This window comes from Dama dama, chromosome 12, assembly GCF_033118175.1.
Source record: "Dama dama isolate Ldn47 chromosome 12, ASM3311817v1, whole genome shotgun sequence".
In the NCBI taxonomy this organism is placed as follows: Eukaryota; Metazoa; Chordata; class Mammalia; order Artiodactyla; family Cervidae; genus Dama; species Dama dama.
The window spans coordinates 25,794,295-25,815,567 of record NC_083692.1 but is presented as its reverse complement, the minus strand read 5'-3'; the positions used below and the strand labels follow the sequence as shown (position 1 = coordinate 25,815,567).

The following is a 21,273-nucleotide window of genomic DNA, read 5'->3' as shown; positions in this document are numbered from 1 at the left end:
TATTGAGCCCCAGCTATTTTGAAGCATTTCTTCTTCAGCATGAGTCTTTGTGGTGTGATTGTTATTTTCATAGTGCAGATAGGGAAATTATTATAAAGATTATGGTTATTTAACCTTAGAAAGGAAATTATTATAAATATATTAATAACCTTTCTAAGGTTAAATAACTTGCTTAGAGTCACACAGCTAGTAGGACCCTGATCAAAGTCCGTCTTCCTCTAGAACCTATGGTTTTAACCTCTGTACAGCTACCCTAACCAGCAGTTAAGAAGGCACTGATACCAATGGTCTTTACAGTGAGGGTGATGAATTAATCTAAATTATTGATACTTACTAGAATGTTATATATCCCAGAGTGTCTTGGCTTGGAGTAAAGGATATGCTAGTGTAACAAAAGTTTTCTTTGGAGGCCTACTGACTCTTTATCTATATCTTAAAACAACTGAGGATAATTAGTTCTACCATCACTGCCCTACATGGACAAATATATCCTGGTAACATTGATATGGATATTTATAGCTTATGCCATCTCACAGTGAATTTGTCCTTCATGTATTTTGATTTATTCCGTTAATTAACAGAAGGGAAGAAAACAAGCCTGGATTCTAGTTGTGGCTACACTGCTTATTAGCTTTGGAACCTTGAACAAAGCTGCTTAACCTCTCTGAACCTCACTTTCATAGCTATAAGCATACCTCTTTTTTCTTGATTGTTCTGAGTTGTTGTAAATGAAATAGTTATCTTAAATGTTAATCATAGTACCTTGAAGATAATGAGAGTATATATGATAATAGCTATTATTTTCATTATTGATGTAGGACAAGAGCAGGGAGTAAATTTAAAAAACAATAACAGAACTTGCTTTGCAAAGTTGAGTGTTTTGGAAACCAGCAGTTCAGTGATAAGCATTCAGATGGACTAATGGGACCTAACCTTTCTTTGAAAACATAGTCCTGGAGATCAGGGTTTTTTAGTGCAAGCTGCCTATTCTCCTTGCTTGGTGTTTGCAATAAGTCTTTCTCTGCTCAGATAAGCAAATAAACAAACAGAACCCCCCAAATGTTATAGTCCTTGCAATCTGTCAATTTGTTTAATTTGAAAGACTTCTAAGTATACATGTTTATATCTTCAGATGTGCATGTATGTGCGTGTGTGTGTGTGTGTGTGTGTGTGTGTGTGTGTGTTTGAAAAACAGTATATGTATGCATTTTTTTAAATCTAGACTAGTTTGTGTTTGGTTAGGGGTCTTATCCTTAGTTTACTTAGAATTTTAGTAAAAATTTACAGATATCTTAAGAATTTTTGTAATTTTTGAACTTTTTTTAAACAAGCAATTTAATATGAAAACTTAATTTTTGCCTAAGCCCAGTTTCCCACCTTATAAATGGGAAATATGCAAAAACAGAACCAGTCATCAGCAAAAAGAGAAAAATATATGTTTTCAGAATATGGTATCCACTCTATATCAGGAATATAAATAAGATAATTTTTCTGAAAAAGTTGGAGGAGAGGAGACAAGAGAAATCCTAAGCTCACTGAAAATTATTTGTATTTTTACCCTCCTTTCCATGCATACTTTTAAGTGGTTCAACTCTGCCTTATCTTAAAGCATTTCTTAAAAATTGGAGATATGCCTGAAAAGGAGACAAAAGTACTCTTTTGGGAAATGTGTTTTCCAAAATGAGTGTTTTCTAAGATGTTCTAAATTTTTACTCATTGTCAGAAATGGCTTGGTAGTGGGATATCAGCAAGCTATTCAAGTTTGTGCCCTTGTCTCATAAAGACCTTACTGCTGTGTTACAGGGAGCGTCTGCTTAGAAGGATTTGGGGATATGTTCCTGGGCCAGACATCCAGAGTTCCTCTGTGGTTTGCAAGGTTTTCAGTGTTTTGTTGTATGGGTTCTGTTCACTTACTGAACTAGCAATAGCATTATTATCATTTTATCCTTTGAATCTGACAAATCTAAAAGATTTGCAGTAGATTTGAATTGGCAGATAACCAAGGTCTTTGCATTTCTTAATATTGTCATTCACTGCTTTCTTAATTTGTAAGAAGAGCTTTCCAATAATTGTTTATTTTAGTGGGTCTACTTGGTACATAAACTCTGACAAAAATTCAAAAATTTGCTGTAAATGAAGTACCCAGAAAATATTCTTATCAGACCCTTGCCCTTTTGAGAATATGAGGTAAATTAGCTGTTACTATTGAGAAATGTTGTTGAAATGTAGAAATTTCTCCAAAACCCAATAAACATTAAAAGTAGAATAACTTGATAACTGATAACCGTGGCTAGAACCATGGTCTGTTCATATTTTCTGTTTCTTCCTGGTTCAGTCTTGGTAGGTTGTTCTTTTAAGCATTTATCTATTGCTTCTAGGTTGTTCATTTTATTGGCATATAGTTGTTTGTAATAATCTCATATAATCCTTTGTATTTCCATAGTGTCCATTGTAACTTCTCTTTTTTCATTTCTAATTTTATTGATTTGGATCCTTTTTTTTTTTTTTTTCTTGACGAGTCTGGGTAAACATTTATCAATTTTGTTTATCTTCTCAAAGAAGTAGCTTTTAGTTTCATTGATCTTTGCTATTGTTTTCTTCATTTCGATTTCATTTATTTCTGCTATAATCTTTATGATTTCTTTCCTTTTACTAACTTTGGGTTTTGTTTCTTTTCTTTCTCTAGTTGCTTTAGGTATAAGGATAGGTTGTTTATTTGAGATTTTTCTTGTTTTCTTGAGGTAGGATTATATTGCTATAAACTTTGCCTTTAGAATTGCTTTTGCTATGTCCCATAGATTTTGACTTCCCTGGTGGCTCAGATGGTAAAGCATCTGCCTACAATGCGGGAGTCCCATGTTCCATCCCTGGGTGGGGAAAATCCTCTGGAGAAGGAAATGGCAACCCACTCCAGTCCTCTTGCTTGGAAAATCCCATGGATAGAGAAGCCTGGTAGGCTACAATCCATGGGGTCACAAAGAGTCGGACATGACTGAGCGGCTTCACTTCACTTCATAGATTTTGAATTGTGTTTTCATTGTCTTTTGTTTCTAGGTATTTTTTATTTCCTCTTTGATTTCTTCTATGATCTCTTGATTATTTGGTAGCGTATTATTTAGTCTCCATGTAGTTTGTAGTTTTTCTTTTTTTTTCCCTGTAACTGTTTTCTAATTTCATAGTGCTATGGTCAGAAAAGATGCTTGATATGGTTTCAGTTTTCTTAAATTTACTGAGGCTTGATTTATGACCCAAAATGTGATCTATCCTGGAGAATGTTCCATGTGTACTTGAGAAGAAAGTGTATTCTGCTGCTTTTCAGATGGAATGTCCTATAAATATTAGTTAAGTCTCTCTGGTCTAATATGTCATTTAAGGCTTGTGTTTTCGCATTAATTTTCTGTCTGAATGATTTGTCTATTGGTGTAGGTAAGGTGTTAAAATCCCCCACTATTATTGTGTCACTGTCAGTTTCCCGTTTTATGGCTGTTAGCACTTGCCTTATATATTAAGGTACGCCTCTATTGGGTTCATAGTGTGGAAGTATTAAGTCGCTTAGTCCTGTCTGATTCTTTGTGACCCCATGAACTGTAGCTTCCAGGCTTCTCTGTCCATGGAATTCTCCAGGCAAGAATACTGGAGTGGGTTGCCATTCCTTTCTGTAGGGGATCTTCCCCATCCAGGAATCAAACCCAGGCAGACAGATTCTTTACCATCTGAGCCACCAGGGAAGTCCAATGTTGGGTGCATATATATTTACAATTGTTATGTCATCTTCTTGAGTTTATCCTTTGATCATTATGTAGTATCCTTTCTTGTCTCTTGTAACAGTCATTATTTTAAAATCTATTTTTTTCTGATACAAGTATGGCTACTCCGCTTTCTTCTGATTTCCTTTTGCATGGAATATCTTTTTCCACTCCCTCAGTTTAACCTGATTTGTAAATCTTGCCCAAAATTCTTTCTGTTAACAAGGATGCTTTTCTCATATTTGAAGTGAGCAGGGACAACTGTCAGTCTAGATTGTTCTGTTTTTGGCTGCTGGATAATGAAACTATGGTCTAGTTTATACTTTCTTTTTCACTTGTCAAAATAAACATCATCACAGATTTCCTTGGAGAATTGAGCCTAAGACCCACTTAATGTTGACACCACAGTATCTTAGAGCTGAATTTCAATCCAGATTTTCCCATGTGATTATTCTGTTAAAACTGATGTTGTTGCTTGACCCTTCTACCAATCTTTGGGTTCCATTTATGTTTTTACATACTCTGTAAAATGAATAAGCATAACCACAAAAGCAGTTCATTTGAATAAAATGATGTTTTCTCTGAATAGATAGATCTCTTCCATCTATCTAATTTGACAAAGCTTGACATTTGAATAAATGTATTTATTTTTTGTGGTTTTACTGGAAATATTCTAGTCTCGTGAGTGCCCATTTAAAATTTCTAACTGAAAAAACCAACAGATAAATACAAAAAATGAGCATCTGTGAGTTACTGAGTATAATTCTAATTTTCAGCCAGTTTAGTTCATATTTATAAATGGTCCAACTTTATGGTAGTCCTAGTAGTTTATTGGCAAGATGGCAATAATATATATTATAGATGGCTTTTTAAAAGAATTCTTTTTATTTAGTGAAATGATCTGATCTTAGCAGTTCTAGTCCTGCATAGCAATGACTAAAAGTTTAGGCAGATGATGAACAACTATGTTGGTTAATCTCATCTAAATAAAAGATATTTTACTTGATATTTTTATAGCAATATTTTTTTTCTTTTAAAAATTTTAATTATATATTTGTATATATAGTTTAGTATAGTTGATTTACAAAGTTGTGTTAATTTCAGGTATGTAGCAAAGTGATTCAGTTATATATATGTGTGTGTGTGTGTGTAATGAATGTGTGTGTGTGTGTAGATGTGTATATAAATGGAGAAGGAACTGGCAACCCACTCCAGGATTCTTGCCTGGAAAATGCCATGGACAGAGGAGCCTGGTGGGCTACAGTCCATGGGATTGTAAAGAGGCCCATAGAGACAAGACTGAGTGACTGACAAACACACGTGCACACAAAACGTATATATGTGTATTCTTTTTCAGATTCTTCTCCATTATAGGTTATTACAAGACATTGCATATAATTCCCTGTGCTATACAGTAAGTCCTTACTGTTTCTCAGTTTTCTTTAACATAGTGGGTATATGTTAATCCCAAACTCTCAATTTATCTCTACCTCCTGCTCCCCTTTGAGAGCCATAAATTGGTTTTCTGTGTCTGTGAGTCTTTTTCTCTTTTGTAAATAAGTTCATTTATATCATTTCTTTAGACCCCACATATAAGTGATATCAGATGTTTGTCTTCATCTTACTTACTTCACTCTGCATGACAGGCCCTAGGTCCATCCACATTTCTACAAATGGCACAATTTCATTTCTTTTTATGACTGAGTAATATTCCTTTGTATATATGTACCACATCTGCTTTATCCATTCATCTGTCTATGGACATTTAGGTTGGTTCCATGTGCTGGCTTTAGTAAATAGTGCTGCTCTGAACATTGGGGATGCGTGCATCTTTTAGAATTAGAATTTTTTCTGGATAAATGCCCAGGAGTGGGATTGCTGGATCACATGGTAACTCTATTTGTAGTTTTTCAAGGAACCTCTGTATTGTTTTCCATAGTACCTGCACTGGTTTACATTCCCACCAATAGTATATGAGGCTTCCTTTTTCTCCACATCATTCCCAGCATTTATTATTTGTAGACTTTTTGATAATGTCCATTTTGACCTGTATGAGGTGATACATACCTCATTGTAGTTTTGATTTGTATTGTTTAATAATTAGTGGTTTTGGAACATCTTTTTATTTGCCTGTTAGACATCTACAAGCCAAAGAGAAAGGCCTCAGATGAAACTACACGTGTCAACACCTTGATTTTGAACTTTTAGCTTTCCTAACTATAGGAAAATAGTTTTGTATGAGCTACCAGGTTATGGTATTTTGTTATGGCAGCCCTAGCAAACTAATACAGCATATGAGAGTTCTAATTACTCTATATCTCACTGACATTCAATCTTATACTCTTAATTATTATCCTTCTAATAGGTGAGAAAAGATACCTGTTTTAATTTGATTATCCTGGTGACTAAAATTTTGAAGTTGATCACTTCTCAGAATTAACAGTCATTAAAGTTCTCAGCTGTGGTTTGCTTAGTCATCTATTTTGTACATTTTTCTATCAGTTTGTCTTTTCGTATAGATTTAACGGAGTTCTTTATATAATTTAGATAATAATTTAGATACGTAGTTCCTCTTCACTTTCTGCCATAAGGGTAGTGTCGTCTGCATATCTGAGCTTATTGATATTTCTCCCTGCAATCTTGATTCCAGCTTGTGCTTCGTCCAGCCCAGCATTTCTCATGATGTACTCTGCATATAAGTTAAATAAGCAGGGTGACAATATCCAGCCTTGACTTACTCCTTTTCCTATTTGGAACCAGTCTGTTGTCCCATGTCCAGTTCTAACTGTTGCTTCCTGACCTGCATACAGGTTTCTCAAAAGGCAGGTCAGGTGGTCTGGTATTCCCATCTCTTTCAGAATTTTCCACAGTTTATTGTGATCCACACAGTCAAAGGCTTTGGCACACAGTCAAAAGCAGAAACAGATGTTTTTCTCAAACTCTCTTACTTTTTTGATGATCCAGCAGATGTTGGCAATTTGATCTCTGGTTCCTCTGCCTTTTCGAAAACCAGCTTGAACATCTGGAAGTTCACGGTTCACGTATTGCTGAAGCCTGGCTTGGAGAATTTTGAGCATTACTTTACTAGCATGTGAGATGAGTGCAGTTGTGAGGTAGTTTGAGCCTTCTTTGGCATTGCCTTTCTTTGGGATTTAAGGTTTAGGCTTTTAAAACCTTGTTGAAGAAATCCATCTCTGACCCAAGGTCATGAAGAATATAAAATTTCTTCTAAAATTTTAAAGTTTTAGTTGTCTGATTATTTAATTTTCACATTTTCCAAGTAGGAACCCAGCTGTCTAAGCAATCATTTATTGAATAATTTATCTTTCCCTAGTAATGTAGAATGATACCTCTGTCATATATGTTGCGATCTGTCTCCAGGAACTTTATTCTTAAGTTCCATTAATTTATTTATCTGATCTTTTGCCAGTACCATACTGTTTTGTATTATGTTTAGTTAATCTGATTGGGTAAATCCTCCTCCCATTTACTATTTTGCAAAATTTATAGTCTGTTTGAAGATTTTTGTGATTCATATGAATATTAGGATCACCTTGTCATTCAATTAAAAGATCCTTTTATAATTTTTATTAGAATTATATCCAATCAATTTGGGCTGTGATTACTTCTTCAGAAAATATTTGATGTTTCTCATGCATATCTTACTATTTGTTTAGATTTATTCCTTCCTTATCATTTTGTTTGCTATTTTAAATGTGATATATTTAGAATATATATTTTATAATTTGTGGTTATTGTTTAGGGACATTAAACTAATTTTTTATATCTTAATACTGTATCTAGAAATTTTCTTGAATTTAGTGCAGTTAGTTTGTAGATTATATTGGTATTTCTGCACTAAAGATCATATCATCTGTGAATATCAACAGTTGTCTGTTCCTTTCCTATATTTCCTATATTTCCTATATCTTTCTTACTGCATTGACTAAGATTTCCAGAACAGCGGTTAACAGAGCAGTGATGGCAGACATTTCTTCTGCTGTTTCTAACTTTAAACAGAATACTTTTAATTTTGATCTGTGGAATGTGATTTTTTACTGTGAATTTTTTGATACATACTCCTTATCAAGTTAGGGAGTTTACCTTCTATTCCTTAAGAATTTTATAATGGATAAATTTTAACTTTTGTCAAATGATTTATTTCCTGTTTCTGTTGAGATAGTAATTTTATTATTGCCTTTAACTTGTTATTTCATTGAATTTACGTTAGTACCTTTTCTAGTTACAAACCAACTGGATATTCTTGATAAAGTCTAGTCATGGTGTATTTTTTAAAATACTGCTATGGTAATATATCACTTAGGATTTTGAAAACAGATTTTTAGTTGACCTTTAATTTTCCTTTTCTTGACCTTTATACCATTTTTTCTATCAATTTTATACTAATTTCAGGAGTAGGAGTTTGGAACTTCCTCTCTTTTTATATTCCATAGGAAAAAATTTGTATAACTGTTTTATGGATATTTTTGAAATTCACATGTAAAAATGCCTGGTCTTAGAGTCTTTTTACTTAAATAGCTTTTTGATTACTGATTAAATTTCTGTTTCTTCTTGAATCTATTTTGATATTTCAGTTTCCTCTAGAAGTTATTTTTTTCCATATCTTAACATTAGGTGCCTGAAAATGTAGTATTTTGTGATGAGTTAAAGTTCTTTATCTGTGCTTGTAATTTTCTTTTCATTCCTAATATTGTTTATTTGTGCCTAGGTTCTTTTTCTTAATAAAGATCTTTATTACATTCATGGAAAAATCATTGGAAGTATTAATATTTAAGAAAGGCAACCTATTTTAAATGAACTATTAAATATATTTCTGATGAGAAAAGTTTACTTTATCTGAGAGAGCTGTATAGTCATATCACTTAGGCTACAGATTCACTGTTTTTCGTGTTCTAACCACAAAGCAGAAATTTATTGATTTTTATGTTTTTGAACAGAGCCACTGAATTCCCTGAAAAGTGGCTTATGTTTGTGTATCAGAAGGACAACATTATGTTTGAAAGATTTTCTTCAAATGTTTTATTCCAGAGAATTTTATAATTTTTGAAATATGCATAATATTAGAAAACCTGAACATGTTGGCATTTTTAATAGGAAATGAAGATTATCTACAGGAAATCCTGTTTCATATTCCATGACATTAAATATAATCAGTGAAATAGGCCAGACACACAGTCTGCTTTCCTTTCATTCTCTGATGACTTAATGATGTTAATCTTTTAATATGCTTATATGTTTTTTAATTTATTTTGTGTGTGTGTGAAGTATCTATTCAAATCTTTTCTCATTTTTTTTCCACTTGGGTTGTATTCTGATGATTGGATCCTTTATATAATTTAGACAGAAATCTTTTAACAGATAGAAGATTTGCAAATATTTTCTTCTAGTCTATGTCATGTCTCACCATGGTCTTAACAGTGTCTTTTTAAATGAAGAGTTTTAAATTTCAGTGAAGTCTGATTTATCAGTTATTTCTTTTATGGATCATGCTTTGGTGTCATATCTAAGAAAACTTTGCCTAACTGATGATCATAAAGGTATATTTCTTGTTTTCTTCTATGAGTTTTATTGTTGTAAAAGCTATTCTTTCTCCACTAAATTACTGTGACTTTATAATAAACAGTTTTGCGTACTATGTATGGTCCTATTCCTTGACCTATTCTATTCTGTTTCATTGATTTCTTTATCTTTATGGCAGTACCTCGCTATATTGATTATCGTAACTTTACAATCTTGGTATCAGATAGTGTTAGTCTTTCAGTTTTCTTAGTGTTTCAAAGATTTGTTTTAGGTGTTTGCCATTTCATATGAATTTTGGAATTGGCCTGTCAGTTTCTAAGCAAAGTTCATCATTTTTACTTTGCAGATTTTATCTCTTTTACTCCATCATATTTAATTTTTTCATGATTTTGTTACTATAAGTAATAATGTGCTTTGAAATATCAATTTCCCATTGTTTTTTCCTAAATATAGAAATACATTGAACTTTATATGTTAATTTTGAATTCTGCAGCCTTATTATACTCCCTAAGATTTTCTACTTGGGGACTTACAAGTTTCGTGAATTTAGATGTTCAAATAACTCACCAGAGTTAGATATTATTTTTAAAAATAAGCCTTCTGTTTCACCCTAGATAATATACATGTGCCCCCTTATCTCTTTCTTTTCCTGCTAGAACTGCAGTAATCATAGATTGCTTTGCTTATGGAATTTATAATTTGATTTTGGGAATATATAATTTCCTTAGTCTTTCTTCACTCTTTTTCTTTTTGTTTCTTTTTACTCCTCTGACTGGATAATTTCAAACGAGCTGTCTTCAGGTTCACTTATTCTTTGCTTGATTAAGTCTGTTGTTGAAGCTTTTTGTTGAATTCTTTAGTCATTGTATTTTTCAGGCCTAGGTTTCCTGGTTTTTTTTTTTGTTGTTATGGTTTCTGTTTTCTTACTGAATTCACAATTTTGTTATATGCCTTGTTTTCCTAATTTTTATTAGCTGTCTATGTTTTTTCACAGTTCACTGAATTTTTTTCAGAGGATTGCTTTCAATTCTTTGTTAGACAGTTGATAGATCTTCATTTCTTGGGGTGTAGTGATTGGAGCTTTATTAGTTTCATTTGGTGTTTTTATATTTACCTGATTCCTCATGATCCTTCTGTCCTTGTGTGGATATATTCTCCTTTGAGAAAGTGGTCTCTTTTCCAGCGTTTACTGGATTACTTAAGCTGGGAGAGACGTTTACCAGTCAGCTCAGCTTAGAGCTCTGGATGGGCAGCTGGTAGCAGCCTTAGACAAGGCGTGCTTACATTCAGGGTCTCGATTTAGAGAAGGCTACTGTGTGTGCTCTGAGGTTGAGGGACAGAGCAACTGTTATTTTTCTGCATTTGGGTATGTCTCAGAGCTGGGCTTCGCATTTTCAGACTGAACTGCTGGCTGGGATCTGCGTTCAGGTAGGGCTGTTTGCTGGGCTCTGTGGTCACCTAGTCAGGCAGGGTTGTGGGCCATGTTCTCTGGCCTGCTGTCCAGGGAGTGCTGTTGGCTGCAATCTGGGAATGAGCAGGGTCATACACTGAGCTCCACATTCATCCATGGTTGGATGGGGCCTCAAGCTGTGCCCCCTGACTTGATGATACCTTTGGCAAGACTGTATTCAGTTAAAGCCATACACAGGGCTCTATGATCAGACGGGAACTAGAGGTGTACTCCTAGATCAGATTGGGACATACACTGTGCCCCACAACTCGGTGGGCCTATAGGTTGGGTTCTGCAGTTTAGAAGGCTCTTGTCTGTACTCTGCTGTTTGACAGTCTCTTGCTGGGCTTCTTGGCCAGGTAGGCTGCCAGTTGTACCCCACAGCTGGGTGGAGCTGGAGGCTGTGCTCAGTGGCTGAGGGGTTGCTTTTTGGGCTTACTGGTTGGGTGGAGCCCTAGGCTATGCTTTGTGATTAGGTGAGGTGGCTACCTGGGCATTCAAACTGGGTGGGTTTTCAGGCCATGCTTAGCAAATGAATGGGTTGTAGGCTATGCTGTGCTGCCATACAGCACCAAAGGCTGATCTCCACATAGTCAGTACCAGGGGCTAGGCTTCAAAGCTGTTGAGGGACACTCTTTGGACTTCCTCAGTCAGACAGGACCAGTGGTCATGCTCTGCAGTTGGGCAGGGCTGCTGGCTTGGCTGTCCGCCTGAATGGGCTTGTAGGACGGGCATCAGAAACCAGGGTCTCTGGTCACCTGTGAGGCTGAAGACTTATGTTCAGCAGTAGAATGGTGCTTCTGGCTCAGTTCTCTGCTTGAACAGACCTACAGAATGGTCTCTGTGGCTGCCTGAGGTACCTGGCCAGCCTTCCTGGTCAGGTTGACAGTACGCTGGGCTTTGCAGTTGGGTGGGCCTACTGACTTGCTTTCCTCCTAAGTAGCCATAGGATGTTCTTCATGGCTGCCCACAATGCCTGGCATTTTTTGCCAGTCTTCACTGTTGGATGAGATTGGAGGCTGTGCTCAGTGCTTGCATGTGGCCGGGGACTTTCTTCCCTGCTTGGGGGTCATAGGATGTGCCAAGTGACTGCCTAGTGTCTCAGGCCAGGCTTTCTGCTCAAGGTGGGGGGAGGGGTGGGTTGAAGGCTATGCTCAGCAGTTGAGTAGGGCTGCTGACTTGCTTCCCTGTATTGGCAGAGCCCTAGAATTTGCTCCTCCTCCAAGACAGCCCTCTGGCTGAGGAACCAGCCAGGCAGAACTGCCAACCAAATTCCCAGACCAGCCGGGGTCACAAGCTCAGCTCTGCAAGTGGTCAGAGTTGCTGGTCAGGATCTCAGCTCAGGCCCAACTGCTAGTAGGAATGCAGTCTGCCAAGATCTGCACACTGACTGCCGTGAGCCCCGTCCTCCTTCTCTATCTTTAGCTGATTCTCCTAATAGTCCCCATGAAGTACTTAAGTGGGCCTCCCAGGAAGCATCTGGAATGCTGGGGAAGCTTCATGTCCTCTTACACTCTTTTCCTGCAGGAGAAGCTTTAGGCCCAGGGGATCTCGTCAGGGCAGCCCCGCACTGAGCTGAGGGGCGGGGGTTGGGGGTGGGGAGATCAGAGTGAAACCACTCCTCTTGCTCTTCTCATGCTCTTTCTCTCAGTTATTATGATTGCGGGATATATTTCATACTCACCCTTTCGTTCTGGGATCTTCAAAAAGGTATCTAGTCTGTGAATAGTTGCTAGTTACTCTTTCTCTGAGGAGTACTAAAGTCAAGAATCACCTATTTTGCCCTCCATCTTTCTCCAGATTCCAGTTTTACTAAACTGTTGTTTCATACGTTTTATCTGGGTTTTCACTTGTTAAGTTGCCAAGTCATGTCTAACTCTTTGCGACCCCATGGACTGCAGCATACCAGGCCTCCCTGTCCTGGGTTTTCACTTGTTCCAGGCTTAATGATAAATCTGACCTCTGTTACTTCATCTTGGCCAGAAGATATTCTATATATCTTTCTGCACAGTGAATGTAATAAAACATTCAATTACCTAAATATTCAGGTGAAGAGATTGTTCTTACAGATTTACTCTTTTCTGTATGGGATTTGGAAAGAAAAGCCCTTATTGTGTTCATTTTTTGCACTGACTTCTCTATTACTTTTCTTTATCTATAGTTTATCCATAGTTGGATTACATTATTACATATAATAATGTAATATAAATCACTAATTCTTTTCTGTTCTATTAGAATTAGATGGGATTTAATACTTAATGGAACTCTGCTGAAAAGACTTTATGCTGTTTTTTCATGCCTGTTTTCCCCTAACATTATTCCATCAAAGTAGGAAGAAATGAGATAAAAAGGAGAACCTGGACATATCTTTCAACTGACTGAAATTTTGTATCACTAAAATGTATTCTGGAAAAGGACATCCTAATCCTATGGTATATTGCTGCCATAATAAATTACAAGAGGTGGTAATTTTATTTTGTCTTCAAATTATTTCCTACAAACCAGCCATCTAATTCAGAAAGCGATTAAGAGCCAAGTTTTAAAAATTATGTACCAGGAAATGCCTCATTTATGAATGTATACGTATTTGTGCTCATAAATTGGGTAATTGTGCACCTAACAACTCTCTTCATTTTACCATTATTCTGTTGTTTGTATACAAATGAAGCTTTTTTTTTAAATTCAAATTCTGTAGCCTGGAACATTCACGATTAGTGGATGACTATCATTTCTGCTTCTGTTCAGTGTTAATGCATATAATTTCATGTGAAATTATAGGATATTTTATTTACTCCAGTATAACTGTAGCTTCCCTGGTGGCTCAGATGGTAAAGCGTCTGCCTGCAATGCAGGAGACCCGGGTTCGATCCCTGGGTTGGGAAGATCCCCTAAAGAAGGAAATGGCAACCCACTCCAGTACTCTTGCCTGGAAAATCCCATGGGTGAAGGAGCCTGGTAGGCTACAGTCCATGAGGTCGCAAAGAGTCGGACACTACTGAGCAACTTCACTTTCTTTCTTTATAACTGTAACAAGAGCTTCTTTACTAAGCATTCATTCTGAAGTTAATTTGGCTTTATCTGTTAATAAAAATACTATAAAAGGTATTAAAATTTTAAATTACTTTTTTCATCAAGTTGATATATAAATTTAAGTTCTGTCAAGTATAGTTTAAAAATTGTTTTCCTGGAATGATTGTGATGGTACAAATAGATATCCCAGGCATTTCAAGGTTACAGCTCATCTCTAAAATGACTGAGCCCAGATACAGTAGTCCTGATAAGGTTTATTGACAGACACTGTGCTAGCTACTTAGAGACATTTTCTCATTTAAATAGATTATGGAAGAAAAAAATCAGCCCTTTTTTAATCTTCTCAATATTTTTCCAAAAGTATATATGCATATTTGTATATATGTATGTAAATATGTGTGTATGTATTAGTTTCCTATTGCTGCTGTAACACATAACCATAAACTTTTTGGCTTGAAATATTAGAAATTTATTTTCTTACAGTTTGGGAAGTCAGAAATGAGTTACATGGGGCCAAAACCTAGGTGTCTGTGTGGCCACATTCACTAGAGAAACTCCAGATGAGAATCTGTCCTTGCCTTTACCAGCTCCTAAAGATGCCTTTCTTGCATTTGTTGCTCATGACCCATTCCTCCATCTTCAAAGTAATATGCATGACCTTCTCCTCTTTTGTAATGAAATTTCCTTCTACTCCCCTCTTATAAGAACACATGTGGTTACAATTTATGGCTCACTTGGGTAATCCAAGCCTATTTCCCCCTCTCAGGATCCTTAATCACACATACAGTTTTCTGTCACCTAAGATAGCATTACAGATTCCAGACTTAGGATGTGAATATCTTTTATGGCAAAATTGGAGTATAGAATACTGTCAAAAGTCACATAAAAACAAAATATGTTAGAAGTAAGTACAGTTTGGAAAAAAGTTGTACAGGTTGATAATATAAGCAAGAAATCCTGGAGTTCCTCTGCTATGCTCCGACATTTTATATTGTTGACTGGTAGTTTTCATTCCCAACATAAACAGGACATTAACCGTCAGGTGTTTTTTCTGGTATTCTTCATCTTCTATTCTTGTCTTTGTCTTCCTTGTAAAACCAATGCTTAGTAATCTAAGGTTATAAGTTCATGAACTGGAGCACAGGTTTACATGGCCTGATATTGTGATTAATTTAGAAATAATTTGCATTTGATATTTGAACATAGACACATTTTCAATTACATGCTTTTGTACTCCTTTTAAGGCTTTTTGTCACCCTCTCCTTCAACTTTGTTCTCAACACTAGTGAAAGAATTGATCACTTTGGCATTAATGGTGTTATTCAGAGTAGTGTGATGAGTTTTTAGGTGATAGTTCTAAAGGTTCCTTAATTCTTGAAAGATCATACATCTCTGAGCTAGATTATTTTTTTCTGTCTTCAGTATCTTTCCAGTGTTTATGTCTTACCCTTAACTTTGGAGGGAAAATTTCATTTGGTACTTCTAATATGTGTTATGGTCCAGTGACTTCTAGAGTTACCAATAAATATGTTTTAGCAAAGTAAGCATGTATTTTCTTGCATAACATATAAGCTAAATGTTTGCGTTTTCTTCCTTGAACTACAGAATACCAGAAGGCCCCATTGATCAGGGACCAGCTTCAGGAAGGATTCGTGCTTTAGAAGAGCAGCTTGTGAAGGCCAAAGAACAGATTGAAAATTATAAGAAGCAAACTAGAAATGGTAGGTAATCATACATTGTTTCTCCTCTTCAATATACTGATATTAGTACAAATAATTGAAAGCATCCTTTCATCGAAATGTTGGAAATGCTAATACTCTCCATTGCTTGACAACAGGTTTGGGGAAGGATCATGAAATCCTAAGGAGGAGGATTGAAAATGGAGCTAAAGAACTTTGGTTTTTTTTACAAAGCGAGTTGAAGAAATTAAAGAATTTAGAAGGAAATGAACTCCAAAGACATGCCGATGAATTTCTGTCAGATTTGGGACATCATGAAAGGTACTTCCTTTACATTTCATTTGGGACTTAGATTATAATCTAAGAATGGGAAATGGGAACCTTTGTTAATTTCCCTGCTGAATGGTAAATGATACCTTCCATGCTGGGAAAGATTGAGGGCAGGAGGAGAAGAGGACGATAGAGGATGAGATGGTTGGATGGCATCACCGACTCAATGGACATGAGTTTGGGTAGGCTCCAGGAGTTGGTGATGGACAGGGAGGCCTGGCGTGCTGCGGTTCATGGGGTCGCAAAGAGTCGGACACGACTGAGCAACTGAACTGAATGTTTAGAAGCAGTAGAGTGCCTGAGGGCTCAATGGACGATAATCACCGAATGTAGTTCATCACCAGAAAATATTATTTTAAATGAATTTCTAGAAATCTTTATGCCCTGACTAAACTCCAAAGGTAGTGCTCAGTCAGCTAGCAGTACATTAAAATATCTTCCTAAATCTCCTTGTTATACAACTGACATGTGAAGTGGAGTGTGCAGTTTACATTACAGTACATTCATTGGAACACATACTGAGGCTGGCAGTTATGTTTTGAATTGAAACACTGAAAACTTCAGCAGCTTTTTAAGATTTCTAGAGAAAGGTTAATAAGTTTTTGATAAAAAGGAGCATTCTGTTAATTGCTCTTCCATTTAGTTGCTAGAAAGAAGAACCTAAAATCTGCCTAGTTAAATTTGTTTCTTCTGTTTGCACATTTCTGAAAATGTGGAGTTTATCTTCCGTGGCAAAGGACACATTTTGGTCTGGTGTGTTCATGCAGAACAAAATGTATCCGAGAGTCTTTATAGATATGTAAAACCTGTCCGTAGGCCTATTATATTTGCAAGTCTATATTCCCAGTGGGATTCTGATGGCAATTACTGTCTCATTAGTGAACAATAAAAGAAAAATTGTTGTATTAACACAGCCTACCACTGTGAAGAGGAGAAGAATTACCCCACAACCTAGAGATTCATATATATTAACATATCAGCAATATTGTAGTTATTTTGAAATATTGCTTTGCTGTTTTAAGTGAAATTACAAATAAAATCTGTCAGTTTATTGGACTCATTTTAGTATTAGTGAATCTATAGCAGTTTCATTTCAGTTCAATTGCTCAGTCACGTCCGAATGTTTGCAACCCCGTGAATTGCAGCACGCCAGGCCTCCCTGTCCATCACCAACTCCCGGAGTTTACTCAAACTCACGTCCATCGAGTCAGTGATGCCATCCAGCCATCTCATCCTCTGTCGTCCCCTTCTCCTCCTGCTCCCAATCCCTCCCAGCATCAGGGTCTTCTCCAACGAGTCAACTCTTCGCATGAGGTGGCCTGTTACTCCAGGAGTGTTGGAGTTTCAGCTTCAGCATCAGTCCTTCCAGTGAACACCCAGGACTGATCTCCTTTAGGATGGACTGGTTGGATCTTCTTGCAGTCCACGGGACTCTCAAGAGTCTTCTCCAACACCACAGTTCAAAAGCATCAATTCTTCGGTGCTCAGCCTTCTTCACAGTCCAACTCTCACATCCATACATACTCTATAGCAGTTTAAGAGCATAAATTTCAAGGGGCATTGATTTACTAGGTCACAGATTCAGCAGTCCCTTTGAAATTTTTGCCTAACTTGCAGTCAGGTCATACTTAGACCTTTAGACCAAATATGGACTGATTCTGTCCTTAATGCTTCTCCACCCTAAGCTGATTCTGGGCACCAAGATTCTGTTCATTGGAGCTTTGTGCTTCTGTGCTTTGCTAATTGCAGTTTTTTAGGAAAATGCAAATCTGAAGAGGATTTGAGTTGGGCAGACTATATGGTATTTTAAAGGATAAATTTTGGCTCTTCTGATAGAATATTTAATTTTAAAGTTTCAGTGATCTAATTACTTGAAAGTTTAATTTTTTCAATTCAGTTCAGTAGCTCAGTTGTGTCCAACTCTTGTAACCCCATGGACTGTAGCACGCCAGGCTTTCCTGTCCATCACCAACTCCCAGAGCTTGCTCAAACTCATGTCCATCGAGTTGGTGATGCCATTTTACTTTTTGGCCTTTTCCAAATTAAAATAATTATTTAAAAATTATTTTGTGCTTAGGTTCTGTGACTGTATGTAGGAATTGAAAAAATATGTGGAAATAAAAAAATGTTGGGCACTGAAAAGTTGATGTAAATCAATGTTAATTTTTTTGTGAGTTGAGTTCAATCTTAAATACATTTTGTTTCTTGACACTACCTTTAGTAAATGTTAAGTAATAATATTTTGCTGAAAACAAAAAAGGCAGGAAACCCAAAATACCCAGATTCTTTTGCTGTCTTAAGCAGAGCTTATAATGAACTTAGGATACAACTTCACAGGGTAGCAATTTAACTCGAGGCAGCCAGATTAGAATACCGTATTACAAATAATGAACAAAGGACAACCAAAAATTAGAGAAATAACCTTTAAAGTAATGAATGTACAAATAGAATTTGTATGTATGTAGCATATACCATCTTACTGTTAATTTCCAAGATCTTTAAGTATAAGAATTAAAACAGACCTTTGGTGATTTTTACATTACACAAAATCCCCATTTTCTTTTTATGCTGGCCCAAATTATAGTCTATAGTCTCTGGACTGAAAGTCTATGTTCTCTGAAAAATTAGTTAGAGGTTGAGTCTATCAGTTTTCTTGTTCAGATTTCCCTTTGAATCACTCATCATTTTTTTGTTCAGAAAGACATCAGTTAGAGCAAAATTACTTATGGGCTTTTGTTTTTTCAGAATGGCTTTCTTTATGTGTTAAAATTCTGTTCCCATAGAAACTCTGATCTCTTTTTCTTTTTACTTTCTAAATAAACTTTATTGTGTCATAATTTATTTACAATGAAATGTACATAATGTAGTCTATAGTTCTGTGAGTTTTGACAGATGCTCCTAGTTTTATAACCACCACTGCAATCAAGATACAGAATTGATACTGCCCTAGGAGAATTCCTTCTGCTCCTTTATAGTCAGCACCTTCCCACCCCCAACTCCAGTCCCTTAAAATCACCAAATCTGTACCCTGTCCCTATAATTTTGCCTTTTCCAGAATTTTATGTAAATGGGATCATACTATGTAGATTTTTGAGTGTGGTTTCTTTCACTTGGTATAATACCATGTGGGATTCACACATATTGTTTTGTGTATTGGTAGTTCATTCCTTTTTATGGTTAAGTAATAAGCATAGTATGGATGTACCACAGTTGGTTTATCCATTCAGCATTTGAAGGACACTTGAGTTTTCTATTTTTTTGGTGATTATGTATATACGAAGCTACTATAGACATTAACATATACGTTTTTGTGGAAACATGTTTTTATTTCTTTTGGATTAATACACAGGAATGGGTTTGATAGGTCATATATGGAGTATATCATGGCATCTGGTCCCATCACTTCATGGCAAATAGATGGGGAAACAGGGGCTGACTTTTATTTTTCTGGGCTCCAAAATCACTGCAGATGGTGATTGCAGCCATGAAATTAAAAGATGCTTACTCCTTGGAAGGAAAGTTATGACCAACCTACACAGCATATTAAAAAGCAGAGACATTACTTTGTCCACAAAGGTCCGTCTAGTCAAGGATATGGTTTTTCCACTGGTCATGTATGGATGTGAGAGTTGGACTATAAAGAAAGCTGAGCACCGAAGAATTGGTGCTTTTGAACTATGGTGTTGGAGAAGACTCTTGAGAGTCCCTTGGACTTCAGGGAGATCCAACCAGTCTATCCTAAAGGAGATAAGTCCTAGGTGTTCATTGGTACTGATTTTGAAGCTGAAAATCCAATACCTTGGCCACCTGATGTGAAGAGCTGACTCATTTGAAAAGACCCTGATGCTGGGAAAGATTGAGGGCAGGAGGAGAAGGGGACGCCAGAGGATGAGATGGATGGATGGCATCACTGACTCGATGGACATGGGTTTGGGTGGACTCTGGGAGTTGGTGATGGACAGGGAGGCCTGGCGTGCTGCGGTTTATGGGGTCGCAAAGAGTCAGACGCGACTGAACTGAACTGATATGGAGTGTATGTTTAATTATGTAAGACATCACCAAGCTTTGTATTCTCACCAGCAGTGTGTAAGATTTCCAGTTGTTCCATATCTTGTTGCCCTTGATTTTGTCAGTTTTTATATTTTTTCCCCTCCATTCTAATAGTGTAGTGGTATATCATTATGGTTTTAATTTTCAATTCCTTACTAATGTTATTGAGCATCTTTTAATGTGCTTAATTGCCATCCATATATCATCTTTGGTATAGTGTCTTTTCTAAATCACACGCTTGATTTTGGGGAATTGTCTTTTTATTGAGTTATAAGCATTCTGCATTTTATTCTGTATACAAGTCTTACTGGTGCATTTTAGAGAGCTCTTTCTGAGAGCCATGTGAAGGAAAGTCTGTTGTCAGGAAATTAGAAAGATTTTACAGAAGTCCAAGTAAGTGATAATGAGCTTCTGGACATGGATAGTTGGCAGTAGGAATAGAAAGGGGTAAATGTGAGAAAAATAGAAGTCTCAGAACTTGGTGACTGATCCAGTGTAGGGAGATGGGGGACTCAAAAGTAATTGAGGACTTTGTATTTTGCTGGAAGGATAGCTTTCATAAATGGAGATCATTGTTCCTTGTTTAGTAATTTGATTTTTTTCCCTGACAAAGTGTAGTCTCCTGATGCCTGGAACTCTAAATTCAATACCTTCTCTACCCTGCAGTGCTAAGCAATCATTACTTAGTTTGCATTCAGTAAGTTATGTCTTTTTTATTTAGTATATGCATTCTTTGATTATTTCACACTCTACTTCGCACCCTGTGCAAAAACAAAATCCTATTCCATTGAAAGATTTATTAATTTTGTGCAACTAAAGAAAATTATATAACTGAGGTCAAAATATTCTCTTGTAATTGAGAATCACAAAAGGTATGAAGGGTAAGTTACAGGAGAAAAGTCATTTACCTCTAAGTATAAAGCTAGAAGCCCCAGTTGATTTTAACAGTGGATGCTGCAAAACAGTATCTGTTAGAAATCATGGAGTATATAGGGGAGGAATTGGAGGTGGGCATCTAAAGTGTTACCAGAGTCATGCTGAAAGGAAGCCTGTGGGACCAGAAGAAAACCTGACATTCTGTATTTTTGTACTCCGTGCCCTTGACTCCATGTTTGATTTACTTTGGAGGATTTAAGTGATCCCTGTATCTAAAAGTAGTCATGAGACTGCAGTTATCCATCAATCACTAAAAATACAGTGTTTCCAATTTGGAGTGTAATTCTGATTCTAAGCAATGAAGTATGAACTTTCTTTGAATGTGAATGATAAAAAATAATGTTGCTTACCAAATATATCTGATCGTTTGTTTATATTTCATGGACCCTGTGCTCAGTAATTTTTTAAATGCATCTAAAAATATGTGGAAATTGAGGGAGGGAAAAAACCCACTTTGGCTCATCATAAACTTAGGGTTGTTAGAGTCAGAGAACTAGTTTAGATTTTATGT

At 36.3% G+C, this 21,273-nt stretch overlaps 1 protein-coding gene and 1 non-coding gene across 10 annotated transcripts in view; both read left to right on the top strand.

Moving 5' to 3' along the window:
- Window positions 1-21,273, top strand: part of FUT8 (fucosyltransferase 8) — a 306,584-nt gene that overhangs the window by 181,081 nt on the left and 104,230 nt on the right. For all 9 annotated transcript variants that reach the window (XM_061156864.1, XM_061156858.1, XM_061156861.1 and 6 more), the window contains 2 exons: window positions 15,373-15,488; window positions 15,605-15,767. In XM_061156864.1, the coding sequence (XP_061012847.1) occupies window positions 15,373-15,488; window positions 15,605-15,767 (279 nt within the window). The remainder of the gene's footprint in view (window positions 1-15,372; window positions 15,489-15,604; window positions 15,768-21,273) is intronic.
- Window positions 13,548-13,619, top strand: TRNAC-GCA (transfer RNA cysteine (anticodon GCA)). The gene has a single exon. It is a non-coding gene; the product is annotated as a tRNA-Cys (tRNA).